The sequence below is a fragment of the Macaca thibetana genome, chromosome 6 (assembly GCF_024542745.1).
Source record: "Macaca thibetana thibetana isolate TM-01 chromosome 6, ASM2454274v1, whole genome shotgun sequence".
NCBI lineage: Eukaryota > Metazoa > Chordata > Mammalia > Primates > Cercopithecidae > Macaca > Macaca thibetana.
Genome location: NC_065583.1, coordinates 10,321,031 through 10,338,597, shown reverse-complemented (window position 1 = coordinate 10,338,597; position 17,567 = coordinate 10,321,031). Strand labels below are relative to the sequence as shown.

The window sequence follows — 17,567 nt, the reverse complement described above, 5'->3', positions numbered from 1 at the left end:
GGGAGGCGGCGATGCGCACGGCCGGAGAGACGCGGAGGAGGAGACATGAGCCGGCGGGCGCCCAGACGGAGCGGCCGTGACGCTTTCGTGCTGCAGCCGCGCGCCCCGACCCCGGAGCGCTGACCTCTGGCCTCACGCAGCTCCGCGCCCGGGCCGGAGAGTGCAACCCGGCTTCCAGCCCCGCCGCGCATGCTGTCCCCGAACTGAGCCGGGAAGCCAACCTCCCACGGACGCCCGGACGGCCGGACGGCCAGCAGTAAGCAAGCTTCCCCGCACCAGCCAGGCGCCTCCTGCATAGCGGCTGCCGCCCCGCAGCCCCTGCGCCAGCCCGGAGGGCGCAGCGCTCGGGAGGAGCCGCGCGGGGCGCTGATGCCGCAGGGCGCGCCGCGGAGCGCCCCGGAGCAGCAGAGTCTGCAGCAGCAGCAGCCGGCGAGGAGGGAGCAGCAGCAGCGGCGGCGGCGGCGGCGGCGGCGGCGGAGGCGCCCGGTCCCGGCCGCGCGGAGCGGACATGTGCAGGCTGGGCTAGGAGCCGCCGCCTCCCTCCCGCCCAGCGATGTATTCAGCGCCCTCCGCCTGCACTTGCCTGTAAGCGCCCGCGCGCGGGGCTGCCCACCCTGCCTGGCCGTCTGTCCGTGTGCCTGTGTCCTGTGCCTCTGTCTACCCGCCCGTCCGTTCGCTTGACTGTTCGACTGAGTGTCTGTCTGTCCGTGCGCCCCCCTCCTCAGGTCCCACTGACCGCTTCTCCATCTGTTTCCCGCAGGTGTTTACACTTCCTGCTGCTGTGCTTCCAGGTACAGGTACGTGGGGTCCTGACTCTGACCTCCTCCCGCCCCTGCCTCGCGGTACACGCCGACCCCCCTTCCCCGGCCGCGCCCCCTCCCTGTGCCCCACCCCTCCTGGGCGCCGAGCCCAGTGCACCTGTTCCCAGGGCGCGGAAGGGCGGCTCCGCGCGCGCCCTGCGCCGGCGGGGGACCGGCCAAGGGCAAGGGGCTCTGCCGCGGGGCCCGAGGCGGCGCTGGCTGTCGCGGCCCCTGTCGGCCTCGGCTGGAAGGAGATCCCGCAGACCCGGCGGGTTCAGCCGCAGCAATATACCCGGCTCTAAGACCCCTGCCCGCAGTCAGCGAGGGGTAGGACCTAGGGATTTTCTCTGCCAACCTTCCCTTAACATCACCGCTTCCAAACAAAAAGGCTTTCAGCCGAGTGGATTTCGAGTCCAGGGAGAAAGCTTCAGTTGTAAATTACTCTGTGGTTTTGAAGGCTCTTGCAGCACTGAGACACACATACAGACACACACACGCCCGGGACAAGGGGAACCTCGAGGGCGCCTAGGCCGAGTGGCCGTTGCCCGCGAGGCCGCTCCCGGACGGGCCACGCTCCGCACTCCCTCGCCTAAGGTGGTGCAGCCCTCGTTGGTTCCCCGCCTGCTCCCCGTTCGCTCGCTCTCCGTGAATCAGAAGAGGGCTTGGCGCTCAGCCTGGAAAGCACTTGCTAAAATCTGATCTGTTACTTCAGCAGCTTTCAGACTCGGGAAGGTCTTGGCACACAGACAGTTGGAACGCTCTGGCTTCCAAAGCCGTAGAAATGAAGGAAAAAGGGTTGGGGGGAGGGAGAGAGAAGAGCGAAAAAGGGAGCCGACTTCAGCCCCGATTAGAACCAGACCAGGGCTGCCTCTGCATGTTGGGGGTGGGGGGCGGCGGGCAAAGGGAATAGGAAGCGTCAGCTCCCCAAGCCCCCACCCACCTAGCGCTGCAAGGGGCCAGGCCAGGAGGAACTGGACACAGGCCAAAAGAAGGTTGTCTGACCCTTCCCCCTCGGTGGAAGGCAGGTGGCTTTCCGGGATTAGAGAAGAATCTTAGACCTTAGCCTTCTGGATTCAGGAGATCCCCAGAGCAAGTCTTAAGCACAGGAAATTGGTGGTTCTCCCGGTTTTCTGGCTCAAGGAGTGTTGTGTGCCTTGAGCACTGCTGGGACTCAGCAGCCTCTCTCCGTGTTTGGCGGTGGTGGGCCTGTTATCTTCCCTCCACACCCAGGAGAGGGTTGTTACCCTCCTGATAGGCACTGAGCTGGGGGCATCCAGTAGGGCTTGGGGACGGAAGGGTGGACGGACTGATGGGTTCTTTCCTCCTGTTGGCCAGGCTGGAGTCCCCAGTGACTCCTTGAATCAATATAACTGGAGTCAGTAACTTAAGACTGGCTGTTTGCCAAAGCAGATGTGACCCTGTGTGGTGATGGGGGCGGGGGTGGGGAACGGCTGGTGTCAAAGAGGGAGGCCAGTGCCAGGCATGGCCTGCCTGGTCTGCAGCTGAGTCCCCAAGCAGAGGGCAGGCCCCGGGGTCACTCCAGGGGGTCTGCTTGTCTGACCTGGGCAAGAGCTCTTTTCCAGAGTTCTGAGCCTGGGGGCAGGAGTGATGAAATGGGCATGGAGTAGCAGGGAGGCCTGCAGACGTGTGGCTCAAGCCTCTGGATGCCTGCTGCTCTTGGTTCTTCTTGAAGTGGGGCCCAGGAGGGGCTGCTGTGTGGTCTTTGTGTTCTCTGGGGGAGCTGGAGGGAGGGAGTGTGGACTCTGCATCCCACCTCCACCTCCTGGCCAGAGCTAGAGCCAGCATCTTGGGAAAGAGCTGGGTGGTCTGCCCTGGTTAGGTCAAGCGGCAGCCTTAGAGCAGGTGAGGGAACCTCCTCTCCCCACCACCTCCACCTTCCCCCTTCCATCGCCCCTTTGTCCCCACCGGCCTTTCTGCATCCAAAGTGCCATAGGACTGATGTTTTTAACCCATGGTCCATGTACCCTTGGAGTGTCAAAGGATGGGATTGTGGGAGGGGGAGGCCCCTGAAACATTGCACAAAAATGGTGCTCAAATGTGCTGTGTCTGGAAGAGGGTTGTCTGCTCCCCACAGAGTTTCAAAACATCTATGACCCCTAAAGATAAAGAAATGTTATCCTGGGAGTTATGGGCAAGGTTGTCAGGCTTCTGTCCCCATTTACACTATAGGAACAAAAGTCGGGTGGCCTTAATGGTTGAAATGAGGGGTGGGAGCCACATGATGTTAACTGCCAGGAATCTGAGGCCTGCTCCCTGCTGAGGTTTGGGTAGGCTGCACTTAGCGGGTAGCAGCTGAAGCTCCTTTAGGGTGAGCAGGGCCCAGGGAAGCCTCTCTGCGTGGAGGGAAGGGCTCAGGCCTTTGCAATCCAGTGGCCTAGGCCTGAACCCCAGCTCCAGCGCCATCTTTCCCTCTCTGTGGATCCCCAGAATCTTCGCTGCATCATTTGTGAAATGGTTGGTCATGGAGTTAAACTGGTATATGATAGGGGTGGGGAAGTTTTGCCAGTTCTCATCCCCCCAGGAAGGCACACTGTGGCTGCTGGGAAATGGATGTGCCTACACCCTTCCCTCCCCCACCTCAGTGTTTTCCAGGACTGGTCCAGTCTCAGCAGTGGAGTTTCTGGGCCCCTCCTTTCCTCCTGTCCATCGCTACCAGGCTCAGAATGGGTCTCTGCCCCCAGCTATGTTTCCATGAGCACATTCAATGCCAGACACCGTCCTGCCCACCCCCGAAGTGGTGAGCCCCGCCCTCACCCACTGGCCACCCTAGGAAGTAGGAAGCTGGGAATTTAATAAAATCCCTTCATCCCTTCTCCACACGACTCGGGACACCGTAGATAGCTCAAATTGGAAGAATTTTAAAAATTTCCGTGGGGAGCAAGCGGCGTGACCAGTAAATTGCTTTTCTGCACTTGGCTGAGCTCTGACAATGACACCGGGCTGGGCCTTTCCCGCAGCTCGGCCGGCACCTGCCTGACATTGTTCCTGCCGCCAGGCTCGGCTAGGTCCTGGCCTTCCCCAGACAGACCAGGCATGACGCAGGCCAGGCCGGGCGGGGTGCGGGGGGGCATCCCCGGCCTCTTGTCCCTCCTGCCAGCCCCTTAGCCCCTTGTCCCTCCTGCAGCGCCACTTCCTCTCTCACCACAAGAAGTGTTCAAGTTTGGAAGTTTCCTTCCATGCCCCCTCTTGGCGTGACCACCCCCACACCCAGCCTCCTCAGTGAGGTTTAGACCCTTTCTTTAAGCTGGCTAGGATGGGGAAGCTGGAGACAGTGTCCTTTGGGACAAAAAGAGGATGCGATGCTCTGTTAGTGGATGGCACTTTTTTTTTTTTTTTTTTTTGAGCTCTGTCACCCAGGCTGGAGTGCAGTGGCGTGATCTCGGCTTACCACAACCTCTGTCTTCTGGGTTCGAGTGACTCTCCTCAGCCTCCCAAGTAGCTGGGATTATAGGTACACACCACCATGCTGGGCTAATTTTTGTATTTTTAGTAGAGACAGGGTTTCACCACGTTGGCCAGGCTGGTCTCAAACTCCTGACCTCAGGTGATCTGCCTGCCTTGGCCTCCCAAAGTGCTGAGATTACAGGTGTGAGCCACCCACCTGGCCTTTTATTTTTTATTTATTTATTTATTTTTTTTTTGAGACGGAGTCTCGCTTTGTCGCCCAGGCTAGAGTGCAGTGGCCGGATCTCAGCTCACTGCAAGCTCCGCCTCCCGGGTTTACGCCATTCTCCTGCCTCAGCCTCCCGAGTAGCTGGGACTACAGGCGCCCACCACCTCGCCCGGCTAGTTTTTTTTTTGTATTTTTAGTAGAGACGGGGTTTCACCATATTAGCCAGGATGGTCTCGATCTCCTGACCTCGTGATCCGCCCGTCTCGGCCTCCCAAAGTGCTGGGATTACAGGCTTGAGCCACCGCGCCCGGCCCACCTGGCCTTTTAATTTCTTAAAGCAACATCGTCCATCCATCCACAGTCAGGTATTCATTCAGCACATGCTTGCTGGGAGCCTGCTTCTTGCTGCCTTGGGAATAAGGTCTGGTCAGTCCCTGGCCTCTAAGTTTAAAGGGAGAAAGTGCCAGATGAGCAGAGTCTTGTCTATTCTGCTCCCTCCTCTCCCAGCACTGTGAAGTGGAATGAGGCAGGCACGTACATCTTCCTTCCGTTTAGCAGGGGAAGAAACTGAGTCCGAGTAGCAGTGATTTGCGTGAAGGAAAAAGAAGGTGCTTGTAGAAATTCTAAAGTGTCCCTTACATTGGGAAGCTGGTTCGGTTCTTTCAACCATTCTACAGGGAGGGCAAGGTAAGAGAGGGTAACAATTCTGTTTCACAGACGGAGAAACCGAGGCACAGAATGAGGAAGGGATTTGTTCAGGGTCATAGCTAAGACCCAACATGCTGGATTCAAGATCTTGTATTCTTTCTGCCATAGCAGATGGACCGTCTTCTCAAAGGATCCTGAAATTATTCAGAAATAACATTGGTGTGCCCGTGGAGTCCTTAGGGACATGCTAGGGCTCTGTAGTGAGATTCTCTTTGGATTCTGGTGTAGGGGGGGATGTTGAGAGCCCAGGTAGGCGTCTCTGGGCTTGAGGGTGTCTGACTTGGAGTCTGCAGGTCCTGATCCTCCTGGAATGTGTTGATCTGAGAGGGTCCCAGAGTTAGAGGGGGATACTTGGGGGCTGGGGCCTGGAGAATTCAGCAGTCCTCTTCCAGCCTTTCCCCAGCGGAGGAGGTGGGGGAGGGGGACGGGGCGGGGCTCCCCACCAGCATTCCTGAAGCTCGGGAGTGTCACCCGCTCTGAGATAAGGAGGTGGATTTTTAGAATTTCTTGTGATTGGCACGGCCAGTGTCAGCAGGCTTGGGGCAACCCATCAGGGTCACAGATGCAGCCTCTACCCTGCCCTGGGCAGCTCCAAGGACACACTGGACCCCCAAAGGGAGACTAGAGGGGAATCGGAAAGAGATTTCCATTTTCTGCAGGGCCTTTTGGTTCTGACCTAGTCCTCTAGCAGGAGACTTGTGGGTGTGGAAAATTGGGGTGCAGGCACTTCAAGCCACCAAAAACAACAACAGTATTCATGGTGGCCACCAGGTATAGTGCGCTCACTACAGACCAAGTGCTTTTTTTGTTATTGTTGTTGAGATGGAGTCTTGCTCTAATGCCCAGGCTGGAGTGCAATGGTGCAATCTCGGCTTACTGCAACCTCTGCCTCCCAGGTTCAAGCAATCCTTCTGCCTCAGCCTGCATGCCACCACGTCTGGGTAATTTTTGTGTTTTTGGTAGAGATGGAGTTTAACCATGTTGGCCAGGCTGGTCTTGAACTCTTGACCTCAGGTGATCCACCTGCCTCGGCCTCCCAAAGTGCTGGGATTATAGGCGTGAGCCACCGCACCCGGCTGCCGTGTGCTTTTTTGTTTTGTTTTGTTTTGTTTTTTGAGACGGAGTCTCACTCTGTCGCCCAGGTTGGAGTGCAGTGGCGCGATCTCGGCTCACTGCAAGCTCCGCCTCCTGGGTTCACGTCATCTCTTGCTTCAGCCTCCCAAGTAGCTGGGACTATAGGCGCCCACCACCACGCCCGGCTAATTTTTTGTATTTTTTTTTTTTTTTTTTGAGACGGAGTCTCGCTCTGTCGCCCAGGCTGGAGTGCAGTGGCCAGATCTCAGCTCACTGCAAGCTCCGCCTCCCGGGTTCCCGCCATTCTCCTGCCTCAGCCTCCCGAGTAGCTGGGACCACAGGCGCCGCCACCTCGCCCGGCTAATTTTTTGTGTTTTTAGTAGAGACGGGGTTTCGCCGTGTTAGCCAGGATGGTCTCGATCTCCTGACCTTGTGATCCGCCCGTCTCGGCCTCCCAAAGTGCTGGGATTACAGGCTTGAGCCACCGCGCCTGGCCTAATTTTTTGTATTTTTAGTAGAGACAGGGTTTCACTGTGTTAGCCAGGATGGTCTTGATCTCCTGACCTCGTGATCTGCCTGCTTCCGCCTCCCAAAGTGCTGGGATTACAGGCGTGAGCCACCACGCCCGGCCCGCCATGTGATTTTGCACATTATCCAGGTCAAGCCTCACAACCAGCCTGGATCTAGGGAATTCTACAGAGGAAGAAAAAGAGAGGCACCGGGGCATGAAGTAACCTGCTTTTGGTCACATAGCAAGAGAGAGGCAGAGCTGGATTCAGCTCTGGGTCTGCCCGACTCTAGGACTCAAGCTTACTTGTCTGAGGGCTCTGGAGTGTGGCTCTGCCTTCTCTTTGCTGTGTGACCTTGGGCAAGTTACTTAACCTCCCTGGGTCTCAGCTTCTGCATGTGTACAATGGGAAAAAGCAACCAAGGAAACCGTCCCTACTGCCTCAGATAGTTGTGGAGGGACAGTGCATGATCCAAACTCTTGTTTGTAGTCCGGACCACGCTCCTATGCCTCTTACTCTAGGAGGGTTCCCTTGCCCCCTGCCCGCCCCCAGCAGGTATAGTGAGTCCTTCCCCAGGGCTGCTGTCTTGTCGTCACTGTGGGAAGGGAGGTGTTGATTTCTCTTTTCTGTGGGTGAGGGCTGCTCTGAGGAACCTCTGTATGCTCCTAGCTTTTGCTGTGTCAGCTCTTCTCTAATGCATAAGACCCCGTGGCAGTGCATGGAGGGGAGGGCTGGCCTTAGAAGGGGCTTGGGCCAGCCGGGCACGGTGGCTCAAGCCTGTAATCCCAGCACTTTGGGAGGCTGAGACGGGCAGATCATGAGGTCAGGAGATCGAGACCATCCTGGCTAACACAGTGAAACCCCGTCTCTACTAAAAAATACAAAAAACTAGCCGGGTGAGATGGCAGGCGCCTGTAGTCCCAGCTACCCGGGAGGCTGAGGCAGGATAATGGTGTAAACCCAGGAGGCGGAGCTTGCAGTGAGCTGGGATCCGGCCACTGTACTCCAGCCTGGGTGACAGAGCGAGACTCTGTCTCAAAAAAAAAAAAAAAAAAGAAGGGGCTTGGGCCTGCTGTCAGCACTTTGGGCCTGAGCATGGGGATTTGTTCTGAAACCCCAGCAGGTCAGTAGGCCCCTTGGGCTTCGGTCGGGCTTGCTAGCAGTGTGTTTGCTCTGACATCTCAGTGGCAAAAGGCCTCAGGCCATTCAAAATGCTGTTGTGCCAAGGATGGGGCCAAAGACAACCCCACGTGGGCCACAGAGAAGAATCCCTGAATACCTGGGTTCCAGTCCTGGCTCTGGCCTAGGCTCACTGACCTCTCTCTCTGAGCTTTGATTTACACACCTGGGTATCAGTGAGGTGAGGTCAGTGGCTTCTGTAATGCTTGAATGCGTAGGCTTTGGCGTAGGGGAAACCTAGGTTGCATCCTGGCTGTGCTTCTTGGCAGCTGCTCAGCAAATATTCCTTAACCTTCAATTTTCTACACCTCAGTGTCCCCATCTGTAAAATAGGATCATGAGAAATACCTGTTTCTGGCCGGGTGCAGTAGCTCACGCCTATAATCCCAGCACTTTGGGAGGCCAAGATGGGCGGATCACTTGAGGTCAGGAGTTCGAGACCAGCCTGGCCAACATGGTGAAACCCCGTGCCTACTAAAAATACCAAAAATTAGCCGGGCTTAATGGGTGCCTGTGATCCCAGCTACTCAGGAGGCTGAGACAGGAGAATCGCTTGAACCTGGGAGGCGGAGGTTGCAGTGAGCCAAGATCATGCCACTGCACTCCAGCCTAGACAACAAGAGCGAAACTCCATCTGAAAAAAAAAAAAAAAAAAGAGAGAAATACCTACTTCTTAAGGGTTATTGTGAGAACTAAGTGGGATATTGCACACAGAGTAGCTAGCACAATGGCAAAACACTCCATGAATAATTGAGTAAAAGTAGTTGTTCAATCAATGATATTGTCTGTGTTAGGTACATAACATGCTATGGGGTGCTAGAGAAAGCTAGAAAGGACGTGTTTCTTGGCTCAGTGGCATCAGGCCTCCTCCAGTCTGAGTTGGGAGCACAGGCTTTGGACTTAGTCTGGACTTAATTGCCACTCTACCACTCAAGACTGTGTGGCCTTGGGCAAGGCCCTTAACCTCTCTGAGTCTCCTCTTCCTCACCATGGGCAAATTAAGGATACTAATCCCACTCCCCTGGCCTGTTGGTAGGAGTAATTGATGACCAGACATGTAGTAGGCACTTAAATATAGTGCTGCTCATCATCAACAATCCACCAACATTTACGGGACACTTGTTGCATACCTGGGCCTGGACTGGTTTTGAGGGGAATGAAGAAGGTATCCAAGGCTCTTCTTCCATGAAGAGATGGCACATACTTCGGGCAGCTCTTGTTTCCCCCAATCCCCATCCCACCTTCTGCCTTGCAATCGCATAGCACTTGGCCACTGTCTTTGATCCAGGGCACTCTGCAGGGCTCACGGGGATGGATGGGTTCCAGGCCCAGCACGCTTCAGTTGGCCATGTGATTGAGTGATTGACTGGCCTCTCTGTGACTTATCATTCCTGTAGGCATTAGGACAGAACCTCCCTCCCGGGGTTGCTGGAAGGGTGAGTTCCCCCTGCCCGGGGGATGCACTTGGCATAGCGCCTGGCTCATGATAAGTGTTGAGTAAACGTGAGCTGTGTATCTGCATTCAACTCTGGGGTGTCTCAAGGCCAGCTTGTCCACCAGCCCACGGGTTCTTGGAAGTCAAAGGGAGGTCTGACCTGTGCTGCAGGCACCATGGCACCTGGCACAGACCTGGCATGCTGGAGGAATGTTGGGTCAGTGAGTGGAGGTTTGGCGGAGAGGTTCTCTGGGGGTGGGGACCCAGACTGACTCCCCCCACCCACTCATCTGTGCCAGGGGCTGGGGCACAGCAAGGGCCAGCACCTATCCTAGCCCTTGGAGACTTGAGAAGAACGGGGGGTATGTGCTGGAGAGCAAGAGCTCAAGGGTGCAGTGGGGACTCTGATGACAGGCCCGGAACCAGACTCTGGGGCAAGAGGGTCTGGCCTGGGTCGATGCTTCATTCAGATCTTCAAATAAGAACAAACTGGGTGAAGAGGACACTGTGAGCCTCCGCGTGACTGGGGTGGCTGGCGCATCCATTCCCAGGAATGGGGGCGATGGAAAAGACTGTGGTGGGTTTTGAATGCTGGAATAAAGGGCTTGTTTGTTATCTCATGGGCATGGATGGCTACTCTCCCTACCCGGGGGCTTTAGAGAGCTGGAATTGAAACAGGGATCGGTGGGAAGAGGAAAGGGAGGGAGAGAACAGGGCATCGTCTTTATGGCTCCAGGGTTGACTGCCTGCAGCAGCGGGGCCCATATTGACGATCTGTACCATGAAGGCTGATGTATGGGGAGAGGAAGCCAACCCTCAGGCCCAGCCCCCTATCCTGCAGCGCCCCCTCCCCTGCTGATGGCTCAGCCCCGCCAATCAATACATTGATAGCCCTGGGAGCTTAATGGACAGGCTGGGGGGTGGGGAAGGGCCCTTTGCGGCATCACTGTCTGTCCTGGCTGAGTTGGTGTGCGGAGTGTGACAGGCAAGAGGCCAGAAGCCTGGGGTTGAGGACGTGGGGGCACCCATTGGAGCCACACTCAGATTCAGGGTGGGCCCAGCCTTCCTCCTCCCCTTTCCGTCCATGGGAAACTCATGGGCTTCAGATCCAGAGATGGGTTCAGATTGTGGCTCTGTCAGTTTCTGTTCAATTTGGGCCAGTCTCATGGCCTCTCTGTGTCTTCCTTTGTCACCTGGAACACAGAGATAGTAATAGTTTCGGCTGCTTAGGTTGTGTGAGGAGTGGACATGGGCCTGGCATGGGGGCAGGTGCCCAGCCAGTGGGAGCCAATGTGAGCTTCACTCTCAATTACAGTAATCCAGAGAGTGCCCCTTGGGCCAGAGTCCAGGAAGAGTTAGGGGAGCTGCATTTTCAGGTGGAGAGAGTGGATTTTTTCTCCAGAGTGGAGACTGCATTTTCGCTGGAGAGGAGTGAAGGTCTCCAGTTTGAATCCAGAGTTTGGAGAAGATCTGAAAGCCTTGGCTGGCCCGATGCTGCTGCTGCTGCTGCTGGAGGAGGCAGGTGGTGTGGAATGTGGCTGAAAGTCTGGGGGCTGCCCCTCCTGGGACCAGGGAAACCTTCCCTTTCTGGGCAGGTTGCCTGGAGACAGGAGCATGGGTTACATGAAGCCTCAAGGATCAGAGGATGGGGACCTGGGCGGGAGAGGCTGTGGGGCCCCATCCCTCTCTCTTGAGTGGGAGCAGAAGGCTTAAGGGCTTCAGCTTTTTTGTGGACAATATTCCAACCTCCTTGCCCCCAAACTGTGGCCTGTGGCCTGAACCAGTTGTCATCCTGGAAAAGTAGAAAGGAGGTGGGTGAGGAAGAGGAGGGAGAACAGTGGCAGGTGAGGGCAAAGCAGGAGAGAGCCTGGGCTGGATTTGAATCTTAGTTTCTCACCAATTCTGTGACATAAAAGTGTTGTAACCTCTCTGAGCCTCAGTTTCCCTCTCTGTAAAATGGGGATATAATCGTACCAGGTTGGACGCAGTGGCTCACGCCTGTAATCCCAGCACTTTGGGAGGCCGAGGCGGGTGGATCATGAGGTCAGGAGTTCAAGACCAGCCTGGCCAAGATGGTGAAACCCCGTCTCTACTAAAAACTACAAAAATTCACCAGGCATGGTGGCAGGCGCCTGTAATCCCAGCTACTCCAGAGACTGAGGCGGGAGACTCGCTTGAACCTGGGTGGCAGAGATTGCAGCGAGCCGAGATCACGCCATTGCACTCCAGCCTGGGCAACAGAGTAAGACTGTGTCTCAAAAAAAAATCGTAGCAAGTCATAGGGTTGTTCTGGGCATTACATACGAAGATGTCCCTCAAGAGATTCTTAGCACAGAGGAAGTGCTCAACACACAGTGGCTGTTTAAGAAACAAAACAAAACTAAAGGAAAAAGAGTCATGATTGTTACTAATATAATCTCTTTCTGAGATACGTATTGTAAACAGTTCCCATTTTGCTGATGGGAAAACTGAGAGCTAAAGAAGTCAAATAAGTTGCTTGACTGAGGGTGAAGCCAGGTGACAGCTAAGGTCAGTCAGTGCTGGTTGCCGTGTTAGTGTTGCCTGTGTGGTGTGTGTACATAGCTGATGTGTGATGTGATGCACATTTGTGGGAGGTGGAAAGGGGGGCCAGGAAGAAAGAGGAAAATCCCAAACATGCTTTTCAGCCACGAGTGGGCTGGAGAGGCTGAGGTCTTCAGGCCAGAGGGAGTGATGGAGGCTGTTGGATGCCCTGGTGTGAGATGGTACCTTGGTTGATCCCTGAAGCTGGCACTAGGCTGGGGGCTCACCTCAACCTCTTTTCACCCCGTGGAAGGTTCTTACCAAGGTGCCTAAGAGGGGAAGCTTGCAAGGTAGACGGGGCTTGATTGTAAGGATGACACTTGGCTGTTGTCCCGGGTAATAGGGAGCCCGGGCAGGGACATGGCATCACGTTTTGTGTTAAGAGCTGCACTGGGAGAGGATGGAACCAAAGGCAGAAGGTGGGTGGGCTCTGTGCCACTGAGCCCCATGATTGTCCCCAGGGCCGGGGGACCTTGGCAGGCTTGGGGGAGGGATTTGAGCCTCTTGGGGCCTCCTTGCCTCTGTGCGTTTGCTTCATTGGAAGAGTGAAGATTTCTACCAGGACGGAAGCCCTCGAGGCAGGGGAAGCAGGGGCTGGGGACAACTGGAATCTTAGGCTGAAGAGGACCCTAGGCCCAAAAGATAATCCATGTGCATGGCGTGGCAGGCAAGGTAGAATGACAAAAGGCACCTTGTCTCCGTCGAAGACTTGCTTTATGCACCAACCCTTCTCTCCTTTTGAGAGTTGCAGCAGGCTGGGTATGGTGGCTCACACCTGTAATCCCAGCACTTTGGGAGGCCGAGGCGGGCAGATCACCTGAGGTCAGGAGTTCAAGACCAGCCTGGCCAATATGGTGAAACCCCATCTCTACCAAAAATACAAAAATTAGCCGGTGTGGTGGTGGGCATCTGTAATCCCAGCTACTTGGGGAGGCTGAGGCACGAGAATCAGGGAGGTGAGGTGAACCTGGGAGGTGGAGGTTGCAGTGAGCCGAGATTGTGCCACTTCATTCCAGTCTGGGCGACAGAGTGAGACTCAGTCTCAAAAAAGAAAAAAAGAGTTTCAACAATTTGATTTTTTTCAAACCGCAGCTTTTCAACACCCCTGATCATTGTATGCCTGGAGGGGTGTTAGCCAGGCCGACAGCAACACTGACTGTAGTGGGAAGACCTTGAAGATAGGTCCCCCTTGCAGGGCACCGAGCCAAGTGATCTGCCACCCGGCTAGTAGCACAGGAGAAGTGGATGTTCCCAAGGCAGCCCCACTATGCATGTACTCTGGCTGCAGACCTTGAAATGGGCTTTAACTGGTGCTCACCTCCACGGGTCATTGAGGTGCCATGTCTAGGGGTCATTTTCTTCTTCTTCTTATTTTTAAAATTTTATTTATTTATTTATTTATTTATTTATTTATTTATTTATTTATTTCAGACAGATTCTCACTCTGTCACCCAGGCTGGAGTGCAGTGGTGTGATCTCTGCTCACAGCAACCTCTGCCTCCCCGGTTCAAGTGATTTTCCGGCCTCAGTCTCTTGGGTAGCTGGGATTACAGGCGTGCACCACCACACCTGGCTAATTTTTGTATTTTCAGTAGAGACAGGGTTTCAGTATGTTAAGATGGTGTTGAACTCCTCAAGCTGGTCTTGAACTCCTGGCCTCAAGCGATCCGCCCACCTCGGCCTCCCAAAGTGCTGAGCCACCGTGACTGGCCTAGGGGTCTTCTTAGCAGCGTGTCTGGAACAGAGGAATGCTGAGCAGTCAGTTGCCTTAACACATCCCTCTGTGGGGCACTCTGGCTGGTGAGTGGGAGGGCTGATGTTGGCCTCCAGGTTTCCCTCGCTTTTGGCCTCAGCCTTTTGGCATGCGTTTGCTGGTTGCCTTCTGAGGGCAGAACTGAGATTCAGGGATGAACCAGTCACACTGGACTTGGGACAATAAGCCATTGCAGTAGAGTGTTTGGGGGCCCTCACCCAGCCTGGGAGGTGGGGCTAGGAAAGGCTTTGGGGTGGGGGGTGTCACACCCTCCAGAGGTCTTGCCTGGGAAGCCCGGGGTGCCTCCTGCCTTTCCAGGAGAACGGACCTTGTTTCCAAACCAGAGGCCACCCCCCGCCGCCTCCCTGGGAGTTGATCTGGCCACAGAGTGGGGCTTCAATGGTGAGAGCTGGGCAAGATGGATTGTTCCCTCCCGCATCCTGGGGAAGTGCCACCCGATAGCCCCTGCTGACCCTGGGTCACCCACGCTGCCTCTGTCCAGTGGGCCAGGGAGAAAATCATTAATGGGAGGCCGGCTTCTGGGGCAGGGCAGCTCCCCTCGGGGACCCGGGGGAAGGAGATTGGTTTGACCTCTGGTCGATAAGGTCTCCTGTGAGCAGGAGGAGAGTTGGAGGACAGGGAGGGGACGCCAGAGGCCTGCCCTTGGGGGAGGGGACAGGGCTAGCCACCTCCGGAAGTCATTCCAGGAAGGTCAAAGGCCACGGGTGGGGCATCTTCTGGACAAATGCCCACCAGGTGTGGGCCTCAGGGGCACTGGAGTTCTTCTGTCCCTGAGCAGCAGGATGTGGAAGGAGGTGGGCCCCAGGTATCAGACCCGGGCTGCCAGTGGTGGAGTGGTGATGTGTGTGGCCACTGAGGGGAGGGGGAAGTGAAGAGGGGGCACACTTGGTGGGCCAGCAGGCCAGGCCCTGCCTCACTGGGCTGTGTGGTTTGGAGCAATGGACTTAACTTTTCTGGGCCATAGTGTCTGCATCCGTTCAGTGCGGGTGAAAAGCGTTCTCATGGTGCATGGTTGTCAGGACTATGAAAAGCAATAGCATCTTCCCACATGCTAATCTGGTTTGCAGGGCTTCACCTAGAGCCCCGTGAAAAACTCCCTTGTGTTCTCCCACTAGTTACCCCTAGTGAGCCAGGCACGGCTCTGAGCGCTTAATATATGGCTTTATATATTTAATCTTTACAGCCACTCACGAGGAGGGTGCTGTTATCATCACCCTATTTTATAGGCGAGGAAACAGGCACTAGAGTTTAATAACTTGCATAAGGTTCCTTAGCTGGAGAGTGGCACACCCTGGGTTTTGAACCCAGGGCCAGCTCCTGATGGCACTGGTGGGGCAGGCAGGGCCCTGCAAGGCAGTGGCCTGGGGCTGCCTGCAGGGGTGGGGCACAGGAAACACAGTCTTTGGGGTCACAAGGCCTGGGGTTAATTCTGCGTTACTGCTCAGTTTCCTCATCCGTAATGTGGGATGATGCTTCCGCCCTGAGGACAATCGTGAAGGTTCAACAATGTGGTCCTGCCGACATACCTGCGGGCCCAGTCCAGGATCAGGAGATACATGCAGGTCTGCTTGGGGACAGAGATCCTACTGTAGCAAATGAAGGAAACACAGGCCTGCCCTTGGGAGCTCACAGCTGAGAGGTGAGACAGATGTTTTGGCAGCCAGAGTCCTAAGAGCTCTGCCATGGGCTGAGTGGGGCTGTGCCAGCGTGGGAATGGGGGTCCCTTGTGCCTAGCATCGTGATAGACTTTGTGGGCACGCAGGGGACAAACCCAGAATGCTGTCTGGGCTTCAGGAATGGCTCAGCCTTATGGCTGACATGGGATAGGACATGCATACAACCAGAAGGGTACAGGGGACCCTGCCCCAATGCTAAATGGCACAACAGGACTCCAGGCCTTTTCAACATTTGTTCATGCATCCATTCGAGAAGGGTTTGAGTTTCTACCGTGTTAGGTGCTGCGGATATAGTGGCAAATGAGAGACACTGCTCCAGCTTTCTCTTTCTCTCTCTCTCTCTCTTTTTTTTTTTTTTGATGGTGCTACCAGTCTACTGGGGCCAAAAGACAGAACCCAGATAAGTGCTGGAAAGAAGCACAAAGCATGGTGGGGGGAGGGAGAGTGTCAGAGCTGGAGGTGGCTTCAGAAAGGGGTCCAGGAAGGCCTGCATGAGGAGGTGACATTTGAGCAGAGACCCGAGTGAGCTCAAGGGGTTAGAATGTAAGGATCTGAGAAAGAGCATCAAAGCAGAGGGAAGAACAAGTACAAAGGCCCTGGGGCAGGAGTGTGCTTTGATTTTGGAATGCCCAGAGTCATGCCAAGGTGGCCAGTGGCCAGCGTGGCTGGTGGGGAGGGAGTGGTGGGAGAGGAAGGTGGAAAAGCATTCAGGGGCTCGCCTTGCAAGGCCTTGAGGCCTTGGAGGAGTCCTTCACCACAGTGTGATGGGAGGCCCCGGAGAGTATGAAGAGGGGATTGGGTTTGGTAAAGAGAGACTACCAGAAGGCGAGAGTGAAAGCAGAAGGCCAGTGAGGAGGCAGGTGCAAGTCGTCCCAATGAGAGGGGAAGGAAGATGAGCGCGGTGTGTGTTGGTGTAACCAGAGAAGGCTTCCTGAAGGATGTGGACAGGCACAAGCTAAGCCTCAAGGGAGCTGGAATTTTGGTGGCAGACGCAAAACAAAGGCTTCACCAGAGGAGTTAAGGATGTGGGCAAATGGTGTGGGAGCGAGCATGAGGACCCTTAGGGTGTGGGGAGGAGACCCCAGCATCAGCTGCAAGGGACAAAGTCACAGAGGACTTGGCCTGTTGGTTCCCCGGATGAGGCTCTCCAGGCCTTCCTCTTTCCCCATGGATGCAGCGTTCTGTCCCCTCTCGTTCCTCACCCGTCTCCATATGGATTTGAGTACTTTTCTTCCCATTTGCTCACTTAGTCCTCACAGCTACCCCGGGATGGAATCAGGGTAGGGGCTCTGCCCCACCACTTTACCGAGAATTGTTCTTGCTTTAACTGGGGGCTGTGGTGGAAAGAGAAGCTTTGTTGTCACATAGACCTAGGCCTGATTCTTAGCTTTGCCACTTTCTGGCTGGACCACCTTGGGCAACTTGCCTCACCTCTCAGAGCCCCCATTGCCTTGTCTTTGAATGGGGGTAGTGAGGGGGTTGTTATCAGTGTGTGCCACGGCCTGGCTCAGAGCCGGTGTAGACATGCCCTTGGTCTTTGTGGTGAGCGTGGCTGGCTCCTGCATGCAGTGGGTCTGGGACATCTGGGGTGGCTCATTATGTCCCTTTCCCTGCCCAGGTGCTGGTTGCCGAGGAGAACGTGGACTTCCGCATCCACGTGGAGAACCAGACGCGGGCTCGGGACGATGTGAGCCGTAAGCAGCTGCGGCTGTACCAGCTCTACAGCCGGACCAGTGGGAAACACATCCAGGTCCTGGGCCGCAGGATCAGTGCCCGCGGCGAGGATGGGGACAAGTATGGTATGTGCCAACCCTCTTCTCCTACCCCGTATACATGTCCTTCCTGGCCTCAGAGACCTCAAGTTCAAATGCCAGCTCTGCTGGTCCTGGCTCTGTGATCTTGGACCTGGCACTGATCCTTTCTGGGTCTGTTTCCTGATCTGTAAAATGGAAAATGGGGATGCAATAGTGAATCCTTGAGAGCATTGTCAGGCGTACTTACTGAAGATGTGAATGAGAAGATCTTTGGCTGGTAAATGCCCCCTAAGTGGCATTTGCTGTGGTATCAGTGGCTTGCCTGGGATGGCCTAAAGCAGGTGGCTGCTCCCATGCCACCACTCACCAGCCCCAGGTTCGGCCACTTCAAGGGGCAGGAGCCTCTAGGTGATGCTTTGTGGAAGCTGCTGGTGGTGGAAATCAGCCTAGTGTGTGTGTTAT

The 17,567-nt window shown here is 55.6% G+C and overlaps 1 protein-coding gene across 1 annotated transcript in view; it reads left to right on the top strand.

Annotated features, from left to right (window-relative positions):
- Positions 1–17,567, top strand: part of FGF18 (fibroblast growth factor 18) — a 38,559-nt gene continuing 20,992 nt past the window's right edge. Inside the window, exons 1-3 of the mRNA XM_050794356.1 lie at positions 1–585; positions 761–797; positions 16,970–17,150. Coding sequence (XP_050650313.1) covers positions 554–585; positions 761–797; positions 16,970–17,150 — 250 coding nt within the window. The 5' untranslated portion in view covers positions 1–553. The remainder of the gene's footprint in view (positions 586–760; positions 798–16,969; positions 17,151–17,567) is intronic.